The sequence below is a fragment of the Hippoglossus hippoglossus genome, chromosome 20, assembly GCF_009819705.1.
Source record: "Hippoglossus hippoglossus isolate fHipHip1 chromosome 20, fHipHip1.pri, whole genome shotgun sequence".
Taxonomy (NCBI): Eukaryota; Metazoa; Chordata; class Actinopteri; order Pleuronectiformes; family Pleuronectidae; genus Hippoglossus; species Hippoglossus hippoglossus.
Genome location: NC_047170.1, coordinates 12,256,454 through 12,268,849, shown reverse-complemented (window position 1 = coordinate 12,268,849; position 12,396 = coordinate 12,256,454). Strand labels below are relative to the sequence as shown.

General features: G+C 43.3%; 1 protein-coding gene across 2 annotated transcripts in view; it reads right to left on the bottom strand.

Annotated features, from left to right (window-relative positions):
- flt1 (fms related receptor tyrosine kinase 1) overlaps positions 1-12,396 on the bottom strand; it is a 31,164-nt gene that overhangs the window by 4,850 nt on the left and 13,918 nt on the right. For both annotated transcript variants that reach the window (XM_034571966.1, XM_034571967.1), the window contains exons 11-18: positions 8,471-8,594; positions 7,396-7,504; positions 5,287-5,595; positions 3,256-3,402; positions 3,043-3,174; positions 2,034-2,140; positions 1,048-1,183; positions 377-481 (exon numbers count right to left, since the gene is read on the bottom strand). In XM_034571966.1, the coding sequence (XP_034427857.1) occupies positions 377-481; positions 1,048-1,183; positions 2,034-2,140; positions 3,043-3,174; positions 3,256-3,402; positions 5,287-5,595; positions 7,396-7,504; positions 8,471-8,594 (1,169 nt within the window). The remainder of the gene's footprint in view (positions 1-376; positions 482-1,047; positions 1,184-2,033; positions 2,141-3,042; positions 3,175-3,255; positions 3,403-5,286; positions 5,596-7,395; positions 7,505-8,470; positions 8,595-12,396) is intronic.

The following is a 12,396-nucleotide window of genomic DNA, read 5'->3' as shown; positions in this document are numbered from 1 at the left end:
ACCACAACACAAACATGACCATAATAAGTGGGAGGAGCCCTGAAGGCCAGAGAAACCAAGAACAGGAGTCACAGGCGTCGTTAAGCATCATTACAATCTAAAGGTTTCAATACAATTTGTGGCAGAGTATAACCACATACATAATACCATGTCAATAGCATATAAATACACAAGAAGGAAGAAAAATGAGTGACTCATCAGTACATGTTACTGCTGAGAGAGGGATTCCTGGCCTTCTGAGGTTTCTACGTTTTTTTCCTCTTGGTATTTTTCGGTGCGGAGGATGTTGCACCTTATTAAGTGTTACGAGGCAAATTGGGATTTGTGAATATGAGCTATAGGAATAAAACTTGATTGATTCATCCTCATCTTGTACCTTTGAGCATCTTCACAGCCACAGTCCTGCAGCCGGTGGCGCCGTCGATGCCAAACGCAGAGGCCTGCATCACCTTTCCAAAGGCTCCACGGCCCAGAGGTTTCCCTGTGAGAGAGAGAGAGAGAGAGAGAGAGAGAGAGAGAGAGAGAAGGTGAGGGCGGCAGCAGAAAGGGAGGTGTGTGTGTGTGTGTTGGTGTCTAATTGAGCAACACTATTAATTAGTATTATAATCCATCCCAGATGTTAGCTGCTGATAAGAGAAGACTGTAGACTCATATCCACAGTCAATCTAACTGAATCCCACCCTGATGATAGTGAGAGCTGATTAGGTCCAGTCAACACACACACACCCACACACCCACCCACACACACACACCCACCCACACACACACACACACCCACACACACACACACACACACACACACACACACACACACACACACACACACACACACACACACACACTCAGTTGATTAGCTCACCACAGACAACACAGAGTCTGATTAATGGAATGGGAGACACTCCCAATAATAATCAGATAAGACCTCTGAGAAAGTCCTGGTATCTCTCGTCTGGTCTTAAAAATCCCCCCCCCCCCATTACATTCCCTAAAATCCTTCCTTCATACAACAAGCCGATCACGTTGATGTTGTCAGTGTTTTATTTCTACCTAATGTGAGCCGCTCCCGAGGGAACTCCCATTGTTTGGGGTCGTATTGCAGTCGCTCACACTGCTCCTGGATCGGTCCGTCCCCTGTGTCCAGGATGATTGACAGGTACTCGGGCTTGGCGTTTGAGGCGTTGGGCTTCAGAGAGCGGAGAGATTATTTCATAGAATAAATAAAAAAAGATAAACAGATGTCAAAACAAATGATATGGTGAACAATGTATTACACCTCGGTGATTTAAAGGTGGAGGCGGCTGCTCTGTGACATTCACACTCGGTGCATTCGGGTGCTTGAGGGAAATCCCAACGTTTGAGAGTAATGTGCCAGAGAGTTTAAAAATCAAACCTGGAGGAAAATCTATAAGCAAACATGAATTCTATAAAGTGGTTCATTTGAATGTTTTAGCATCTTGGCCTGAATTATCAATATTTATCAGACCTATTCTTAAGGCTGAAAGATTCATATATGCACCAAGTTAAATTACACACAAGAGACAAAAATCTCTATAATGTGACAAAGTCTCATCTCATCTCATTTCATTTGATCTAATCTAATCTAATCTAATCTAATCTAATCTGTTTCACTAAAACAAGTGTGACAAGACACAAACATCAGAATAACATACAAATAAAGTATAATCTAATGTAGTGTAATCTAATCTAATGTTTAAAGATAATGTGTTGATGTGTATGCAACATGAAAGTGACAGAAAAAGCATGGAGGCTGAAAAATAAGGTAAAGAAAGTTGTAGTATTCGGTCAAACCATAGCGTGTGCAATTTGTACTTAGAATTAAGCAATGTGTAACCTTGGTAACCACACGTATCCTCCTCACAACAACTTGGTCAAGTAGCGATGACTCAAGAGAAACAAATTCTCGAAACAAATTCGAAGAAAAGAGAAGAAAGGAAGAAGCACGTTGTCAGAAGTGAATGTTGATCTTGTACCTTGCATCAGTCGAAAGCAGAAAGTTTCTTGTTTCCTCTCACCTGTTTCAGTTTCCGTATGAAGAATGTGAGCAAAAGCCAGAGGAGAGTGGCCACCACACACGTACAGGTGAGAGTGGGAATCTCCAAAACTGAGCTTTCTGAGGCACCTGCACAAAAACACACAAGTTGTTACTGAACACAAGTTCACCTGGGATAACCTGCATATGTCTTGTATTTAATATTTTTCTTCACTGACTGGATTTTGACTGTTGAGGGATTGATTTTTTTAGTTTTATTTCCTTTTCCCATCAACATTTATTCCTCGACACACCTCTGAGATTCAAAATCAGTTTTGAAATCAAGTGAAACAAAATCAGCGACAGAAATCACAACAAACCACCTCATTAAAAAAATATTGTACTGTATCGTAGTATCACTCATGTGCTTGTGCTTGGGGTTTTAAGTTTTCCTCCTTGCTTCCAAATGGGGGCACTGCGTTTTCACTATCGCTCCATGATCCCAAAACACCACCATCCATCCTCCTCCTTAAAATCCCAAATTAATCTTAAAGAGAAGATGTAGAAATGCCCAGAGCAGAGCGGAGCGGAGCCTCTCAGAGATGAAGGCCGGGCCCGTCCGGAGGAAATAAAAACGGGAGACAGTTTCCTTCCTGACTGATCAGAAAATAACAACACAGTTTCTCCAGAACCAGACTGGGAAGCACATCCACCACTTGTGAACCACACGGGGTCTGCCGCCTCTACCACCACCGGACATGTGTGTGTGTGTGTGTGTGTGTGTGTGTGTCTAGTGCATTAGAATCAAATAAGGACATACTTTGATCTTGAACTTAATCATAGTCTATAAATAGATCTGATACACCTCAGTGTATAAATACTACATCCATGTACAACAGTGTGATATACAGTACAATGTGTGGACCAGACATAAACATCTATTTACAGAGCTGAGAACAATGGACTTACAGACATACCCATACATGGAGGTTCCCCCATCATGTTAAAACACAGCTGATCAAAAGCAGAGAAACTTGAGGTCAGACACTTACTGTTGACCCATATGTGGGCAGAGCTCTCTGCAGACCCCCTCTCATTGGTGGCCTGGCACGTGTACAGCCCCTGGTCCTCCACTGTGATTCGGTCAATGTGGAGGGTCCCGTCTTCTGGTGATATGACGATACCTTTTAGATAGTGGCAACAAAAAAAAACTTTAATACACCAGATTACAGCATCAATTTATATGTATAATGTTTTTTTCTTACCTGATCCTTGTGACAGAGCGTGTTCGTCTTTGTACCATGTGATGGTCGGGGGTGGGACGCCGTGAGACGGACAGCTGAGAGTCACTGTGCTGCTGACGTTGACCATGCAGTCAGTCAAATTGTAGTGCAGCACAGGAGGCTCCAGAACTGAGGGGAGACACACAAACACACCATGAGGGCTGAAGTATGAGTGTATAGTTATTTAATTTATAATCAATTTTTATAATCGTATATAAGACGTTTGATTAACTTTAACAACAGTAGCTAAAATTATTTCTTGAACAACTTTGACTCTTTCCAACATTTAAATGCTGTTTAAACACGAATGTAAGTACAGTACAAGGGCCTTTTTATGGCTTTTTCAATGAAACAGCTCCTGCTAGGGTCCAAAAATGGAGATAAGAGCAAAACCAAAAATCAAAGCAATGATCCCAAAAGCTCCGAATAGATTACAGCAGAATCGGGTGACAATTTAAAGTTGGTCATTATTACAAGCCTGAAACCTCATCACATTACAAAACAGTCATGATAACATGTTTGAATGGAGGACTTTACCTATAACAGAATATATTTTATATTGTAGTATTTTCAACTAAGATAAGATTATAAACTAAGATTGTGTCTCGTACATTCATAGTTATTTTTAGACTGCACGAGATTTCCGATGAAGTGAAATCTCAGCATTTTTTTCCCACACCTTGTCGGAGCGGTGCCACTCCTGCACAATGATTGTGACACTTGAGAGTAGAAGAGTGGCCTTGGCTTCAACCTGTGAGTCAGCTCGTAACTGCGAAAAACTCCACAATAAAAAAGAATTTCCAAAAAGCGACAACAGTATTGTGTTTCATCACTGAGTGCACACAATGACTCCACTCTCATGCACTATAATTACACCACAGGTCTAACGCACTATATTTGGATCAGATGGCTCCTCGTTCCCTGCAGTTCTCCGACCCCCATGTTTACATTTATTTCCTCCTGTCTTCCCCCCTTTTTCTCTCTTTCAAGCTCCCCCACTCGTCCCTCTCTGGTCACCCTGTCTCTCTAGTAATTCCCTTGTGGGGTCCTGGGGGAGGAAGTTGTTGTGTTGGGAGCCTGATTGTATAGAGAGTAGCAGTAAAGGACATGAAGAGAAGTCACTTAACCAAGGCGACTGATTGTTGTTTCCCCTATCTTCCTCCTGGACAACAATTGATGATTGTCCGCGGGGGCTGGGGCCTGACAGTGTCTGATTGGCTGATTGTTCCTCCGGCCTTGTGTAGGGGCCTGTAAATGTGGCATTGTGGGAAGTGCCATTGTGTGCTCTTCCTCCAGACAAGAGCTCATTCCCACGTGAAAGAGGTGCTGAGCTGGAGCGCAAGAGCAAAGGCAGGGTGGGGCCCCAGGAAGCCGAGGGGACCCGATTCCCAAGCAGCGAGGCCTCTGTGAGAGCGTGTTTGTTTGTTTGCATGTATGTATCTATATTTATGTATTTGCGACACAATGCATGTGCACGAAGAGAATGGGACGAGTTTAACTTGGGAAACGGTCAGTAATGAACTATCTCCATTAGCAATAAGGAAAACCAGAGGTAAACTGTTTTGAATGCAGGTGCACACAGTGACACATTCAAGGCCCCACGCAATAAATATCAGTGATCTGATCTTTTTGGGTCTTCTGTGAATCTTTTCCCTGAAAAAAGTTTCAGTTCTTGCGCAGCAGGATTTGTATGGAAGTAAAGAAAAGCCTTTTTTTTTGCAGCTAAATATTTGCGCCAATATATTGAATATTCAAAACAACTTTGTTCAACCTGCTCACTTCTACTTGGTCGTATGTAAAAAAAAAAAGACATGCCATGTCAAGTTTGAAAAATTGATGAAGAATTCAAACTTGAAAACTCAGGTCACAAAAGATCATTTCTCTGTTAACTTTTTTTTATAAAAGTAATGAAAGTGAAATTATTAAATTTTTGAAGAAGGTCATTTTAGTCCATTGTTTAACCCTGATTATCAGATTATATATGTTGAGGATATGCGGAAGAACATTACTTACTGGTCACCACCACCTGTGTGTCCAGATGTGTTTCCTGTCCGGTGAGGAGGTGGTGGGCGGAGCACCTGTAGGCTCCAGAGTCTGCAGCTGTCAGGTTGCTTAGCAACAGGGACAAGGCATTGGAGAACTCCCCTGATGTGAGCAGCTGAATTCTCGGGGCGGGGCTGCGGGATTGGAAGTCGTCTGTGTCATTCACTCGTTGCCACAACAACGCTGTGTACAGGTACTTATTGGCTGCGCAGGTGAGGTGGAGGTCCCCGCCCTCTCTTGGCTCCTCCCGCTGGTTTACACTGAAGCCTCCTGGGACATCTGAGGAGAAACAGGAGAGGTGGATTTATGGGAAGTAGGAAGCAGGAACATGAACAGAATATAAACCTCCTGATCTCCTGTGTGATGAATCAGTCTCCTCAGTTTCTCGACACATCAGGATCCTGCCTGTTGCCAGAAACACATACGTTAAGAGCCAATTCCACCAAACCTCCATTTTTGTAACCTTTGATGACAATGTTGAATGGCCATTGTCGGTAAAAGCAGCGAGTGGAATACAGTGAAAAGGCTTTTTATTTACTTTAGCCATTTGAAACTTCCCGTGGAAACGGCTCAAGAGTTTCCTGATGGCAGATAGTGTTTATCTTTCCCGAACACCCCAAGGCCTCCCGAAATAAAGTGGACCTGCCAGTCCAAGGAAGTGCACTGCACGGGGAAGTGGAACGATAAGAGCCCCAGCTTCCTGTTTCGCTCACACACTAACAGCTCAGCGCAGCCTTGTGCACGGACACATACACACTCATGTACACAAAAACACCTTAAACTTGTTGTAGGCTTGGTTACAAATCTAACGCCACATCAACTGCAAGATACAGTGTGGACACAATCCACGCACGCCACTTTGTTCTGCCAAGTATTTAACCTACATTAACATGTGTTACACCTTCAGCTTCCACACTCATCATGAGACTGGGTTTGTTTCTGTGATGTGTCACGTAACAGAAGATTTATTTCAGTACCCTGTCAGAAAAACATTTTCACACCTTTCCTCATAAAATGGCTCAATCTTTTATCCAAAAAACAACCTTAATGTTCATAACTGTTTGTCTAAAATACCAAAACAGGACCCAAAATGATTTTCCTTTGTAAAGAGTTATATTTGTTTGATATGAAATGAACAATGCCATATAACAGTGTGTATTCTGTGACAGTGTCCTGTCACTCCAGACTCCAGTTTAAGCTCTGAGGTCTGCAAATGTGCAGCATCACACACTCACTGCAGTGTCCCTTTAGTGTCTCTGGCACAGCGCCCCCTGTCTTCCTAAAAAGTGAAACAACCTTAACACAGAAGTACCTTCTTCATTTATTCTTTTGCGAGCTGAATAATCCTCTTTCCTTCGCCTTTTCTCCTTCTCTCACTTTTTCCCGTCAGCTATATCACATGTAGTCGTTCTAAGACAACACATCTTCTACTGCACAAGCATAGTGTCCCTTTTACTGCTTGTGGCTTTGAAATAAATACATTTATCGTATTCTCTTGACTTTTCTTGACAATGATGGAAACACCTTTTCTTTTGGTAATACTCCATTGTGATAGTGTGTGTGTGTCTGTGTGTGGGGGGGGGGGGAGCAAATCACAAGTTGAATGAGGAACTGATGACATGATGAAATATTATAATAATTCATGTAATAGGTGATTCCCTATTTTTCATTGAATGAAACTTTAAAAAGGCCATCGTCTTCCTGGAAAAACTGAATTATGACTATTTCCCCGTTTCACTCATTATTCTGGGTAAATATCCAAAATTAAGATATTACACATACTTGATGCTTTGACGTGATACTGACAAATCAGGTGGGTCAGCTGATTCCGGCCATGTGTCATTTCCAGGGTGAAGTAAAGTGAGAAAACTAAGCAGATGATTGAAACTAGTCATTTTAGGAGGAGTGAAAGGAGGAAGGGGAGAGGCGGCAATGGAACTTAAAATAAATTATTCACTGTAACTTGTGGTCAGTGTAAGCTTTGAAAAAAAGAGAACTCCCAGATGTCACCATGAAAAAAGAAACACCCATGAGTTCCATATTTGTGGGGATATGATTCATTCTGTATTTTGGGTTCACCTGTGATGTAGAAGTAGACGTCCATCTGGTCTGTGCCTGCAGAGTTGGAGGCAACGCAGCGATACACTCCAGACACAAAGGCCTCTGCCACAGTCAGGACCCCCACTGTCTGTAGAGAGCACAAACATCCTCCTGAGCAAACCGACACTGAGCACACTGTTACACACACAGACACGCACACGCCCACGCACACGCCCACGCACACACCGGACATGGACACACACACACACACACACATACATTAGGCCTGTTACCTCTGCCTCTAATGGTAGGAGTCATATTTTCCAGTGGCTCACTCAGCAGACAATAGGGGTCTCTGAGCCAGACCTCCTGCCCACTTCCATCCCAGTGGGCAGCTCGACATGCTGTCGATAAGTAATAATGTAGGTGTGTGTGTGTATGAGTGAGTGTGTGTGTGTGTGTGTGTGTGTGGATAGGTTACCAAAGAAGGAGAGAGAGCAGAGAGTGAGACGATCTTGTCTCACACTCGACATGTGAATACAAGCATGCGTTCCTTTTTATCCATTATTTTTCCCATCCCAATACTTTGAACACAATATCTTGAGAACGCCTTGAGAGAATTTCCTTCGAATTTGGCACAAACGTTCAGTTGATCTCAATCAGAAGATTGGAGGTAATTCAAGGGTCAAGATTAAGGAGGCCTCAGAAACATGTTTTTGGCCTCCTGAATATGTGAAGTCGGGCTTTTAGGGAATTTCTTCAAATTTTGATCAGTTGTCACAAAGACTAATTGATTAGATCTCAGTGATCAAAGGTCAAAGGTAACGGTGATCTCATATGAATCTGAAAAATAAAATTTGGAGATGGAAACGGCACTGGGGGGTAGAGGCAAACAACTGCAGTGCTGCATTTATAGTTTATATTTTGATAATAAAGTAAAACTTATTTTACTCCGGTGAACTTTCCCGGATGTCTTTTATAAAATCTGCTAATATCTGCAACAAATCACATGAACTCTTCATGTCTTCAGCTCTTATTGAGGATGTTATTGCACCATTGAGTTTATACATCTGGCTCCTCTGTCAGAGTGTGTGTTTCAGTGTTTTCCACCTACCCTTTTCTTCCCCTGAAGAACTTCCTGTCTGTGAGTAACACTCAGGATGTGGTTGTGTGTAGACATGGCGGGGAGATCCTCTGTCACAGGGCGCCATAGCGAGGAGGACGCCGGACACACGCACCTTAAAGGAGGAGGAGAGGGACAGGGACTCAGCTGTGTTGATACAAGTCTCCAAGTGTTTGTGTGTGTGTGTGTGTTCCTCAGCTGTACTCGGCAGGAGGAAGACCTGAACACCAGGGAAACGCCTTGATCTGCTGCTTGATGTTATCTTCACCGTCATTCACATAACCACCATCATCACCAAACCATTTTTATCAATAGCATCACATCCTCTTTCCCTGTCCTGCAGCCTGACAATAGCGGATCTTTGGAGTGCTATGTAATGCTGGATTGTTCACCTATGGAGGATGCAGAGGTGGTTCTGTCATCCTGTGGATCAGCTTCCTTCCATTCTTAACAAATCATCCCACATTTCCAGGACTAGAGTTCCTGTCGCTGTCAATGACTCTCACAAGTCTAAATCAATAGATTACACACGAGTGGAGCTGTGGGAACTGGAGCTTATACAAGAGGCTTTGTGGTTTATTTGCATTCATCTCCTGAGGGTGAAAAACTGAAGTTGAGCAGAAGCTTGGGAGCGTCCCTATGCTTGATCTCATGGAGAGAAAGGTGCATTAAAGAAGCTTAATATTCAACTGATAAATATCTTATTGTAACCTCATCTATAATTAACAGTCATAAAGTGATGCTGGGATATGTATCTGATTCAATTTCTTGATTCCTCTACTGTGCCATGATAAATGTAATGTCATGGAAAAGTAGCGAAAGGTGTTGACTGCTTTAAAACGTAGCAACATTTATTTTGTGCAAAATAAAATCTGAGTTAAATAACTTTTGTTGATTCATTCTCATGAGGGAAATTGCAAAAAAGAAAATTCTATTTTTGTGCATTTTACTATTAATAAACTATTTTATGTACACATATACGGCACTGCAGATATCTTTTTGTTTATTAATATCGAAAGTGAATAGTGTTTCCTCTGTACCCTCTGTGAAGTTAATGTCCATCTGCAGCTGTGATTCAGCAGTTCAAATAAGTAGAAACTGAAACTTGACAATACCAAGCGAACGATTGTGCATTGTTTGAATCAATTATTCTTGTAAAGTGTGTAAGACAACCTAGTTATAACATTTTCATTTTCACTTTCTGTTTGTCTGTCTGTGATGCAGGCTGTTCAGACCCTAACCTCATTTATTTTAAAATACACTTGCTTTTGGAAATAAAAACTATTATACTCCTATCAGGCACTAACAGGAAAATTATGAACGAGGAAAGTTCAATAATTTTTGGCTCAAACTAGAAACTAATGTATTTAAGTCTGTTCTATGCAAGAATGCCAATGAAATCAATGATTCTCTCATAAGAGTATAATATACTCAAATAATATTTCTATCTATCTATCTATCTATCTATCTATCTATTAGAATAATGGAGACAGATGTCATAATAAGAAGAATGCAGTTTTATTTTAAGACATGAACCATGTTCCTCAGTGTAAACTGTCATTTCCACAGAGTTCATTGATGCTCTGTGTGTTTATGGACATGTTGTCATGTGTCCCTGCCCCTCTCTGTGTCTCTGTGTCTCAAACTCGGCCTCTCTGCGTCCCTGTCTCTCTGTGTCCCTGTCTCTCTGCGTCCCTGTCTCTCTCTGTCTCTGTCTGTATCCTCGTCGTCATCCTGAGCACCTCCCTGAGGTTGGTTCCTCTCTGCTGCTTGATTGCCCTTCCTCTTGGAATCTAGATAATGTGCGACCCACCCTGTGCATGACACTGTGGAGTCTGACGCACTCATACGCACGGGCTGCACAGATGCACAAAACATGTCTAGTTTTTCAAAAATCCCACGCACGCACGCATGCATACACACACGCACACACACACACACACACACTTGCATATACACTAGCAAACACTCCCATGCTTCCCAGGAAAAGCTTTCTCAATCAAAGTGACACCCACATACACAAATGGGATTAGTAACACGGATATGTGGAGAGGTAAATGTGGTTAGACACAGAAAATGAACACGTACACATGCAAACAGCCACATTCACACAGTGTGTGTCTGCAAACAGGGTGAGCAGCTGCTTGGATGAAATGAATGAACTGTTCCCAGTTGTGTATCAGTGGGGGTCATCTCCTGCCTTTTTTCTTCCTGCCCTCTTAAGCTGCCTAAAATACTCCTGTTTACTGTCCCTGTGTGTTCCGGTCTCAGCCCCAAAATAACCACAGAGCTGTAAAAACCAATACACAAATATAAGCAAAGTTTAATGCAAAAACACAAACAACCGATATAACACTTCAGTACATCTTAACAGATTCATACAAAGTTGGCAAATATTGTCATTTCGTCATATGTAAGTTAGTTGTATAAAATTATTAAATATTAGATTCATATATTACTCATAGAACATCTGTATACAAGGAATGGATCACATTGGGAGACACCCGTAGAATGGGGGACGCACACGCGCACGCACACGCGCACACACACGCACACACGCACACACGCACACACGCACACGCACACACAAGTGAACTCTACTAAAACGCTAACCACTCACTCTCTTAACATGGCTTGTAGTATCACACATACAGTACATTTAGATTTGACTTAACTTTCGATACAAAGACAACAGGGCTGTTAAACTGACGTCGTTTGCCACACAAGACGTTTTTGACACTGGACGACACATCATGACACAACATGACAGAGGGCGGTCATAGTCTCTGGTCCATGGAGACTTCCTACATGGTAGGCGTCTGCTGACCTTCAGTCTTTTAATAGAGAACTGTAGGCATCCCATAGTGAACAACACAAATCTTGTCCTCTCTCTTGTTTCGCCCGTCCATGGTGAGCACATTCGACCCTCTACCGGTGGCTAAATATCGGAACAGAAACTCACAGCTTTTGTGGATGTCAGAATCAGATCGGGGGCTTGAGACAGGCACGGTTCATGCACCCATTATAGTACCACTCTAGGACACAAAAAACAAAGCAAAGCAGCTCCAGAAATGTGGCTGGTGGATGGATGGAATTGCACTTCTTCTGGCTCAAAATGTCTGTGAAATGTAAAAAATAAAAAGCATAGACAACTACAGGATGGCTGGGTGCGAGCGGGGGATGAAACTGGCAGAATGAAGGAAATAAATAAATAATCAGTAAAGCAGTGGGTCCTTAAATCCTCAGTGATGAGACTTATATTCTTCCGTGTTTCCTGCGTGTCCTGGTTGTCACTGCTCAGCAGTGGTCCAAGTCACTTTCCTCACTTCCCACAGTTTACCGAACACAGGATCATCACTTAGGATCTCTGGTTGTGTCACTGAGTGTTCTGGCTGCCGTGCAGAAGCACTGATGAGTTTGTGGAGGGTGTGGGCTCCAGGGCGGGAGGCGATGGGGAGTTGTTCTTCTGTAAAGGTAGAGGATGCTGGGATGGGGCGGAGGGCAGAGGTGGTGAGGGAAGGGGTAGGGAGAGGTATGTGTGGGGGGCAGCGGAGTTGGGGGTGGGGGGTGTGTGATGGGGGGCTCTCAAGAATAGATCAAGCTCTTGAGGAAGCGGACTGTGCCACGTTTGAAGACGAAGGGACAATCACGCTGCTGGGAAGCGTCTCGCATCGGAGAGGAAGCCAAACAACGAGAGGAAAAGCGCTCTGATTTTCTCACAGGAAGCCCAGTGCGCCTCCTGCCTGGGCCAGATAAGAGTGCTGCGGTTCCCAGGGCCAGACCCAGGAGTGGACCCGGGACCCAGGCGTGAGGCCCCCCGTCAGCCGGGCCCGGCCTGGTCCACAGTCCCTGGGCCTCCTCCGGCGCGGCGTCAGGCTCGTGGTGCAGCCGGGCTGCAAAGAACAAGGGCCCAGTGA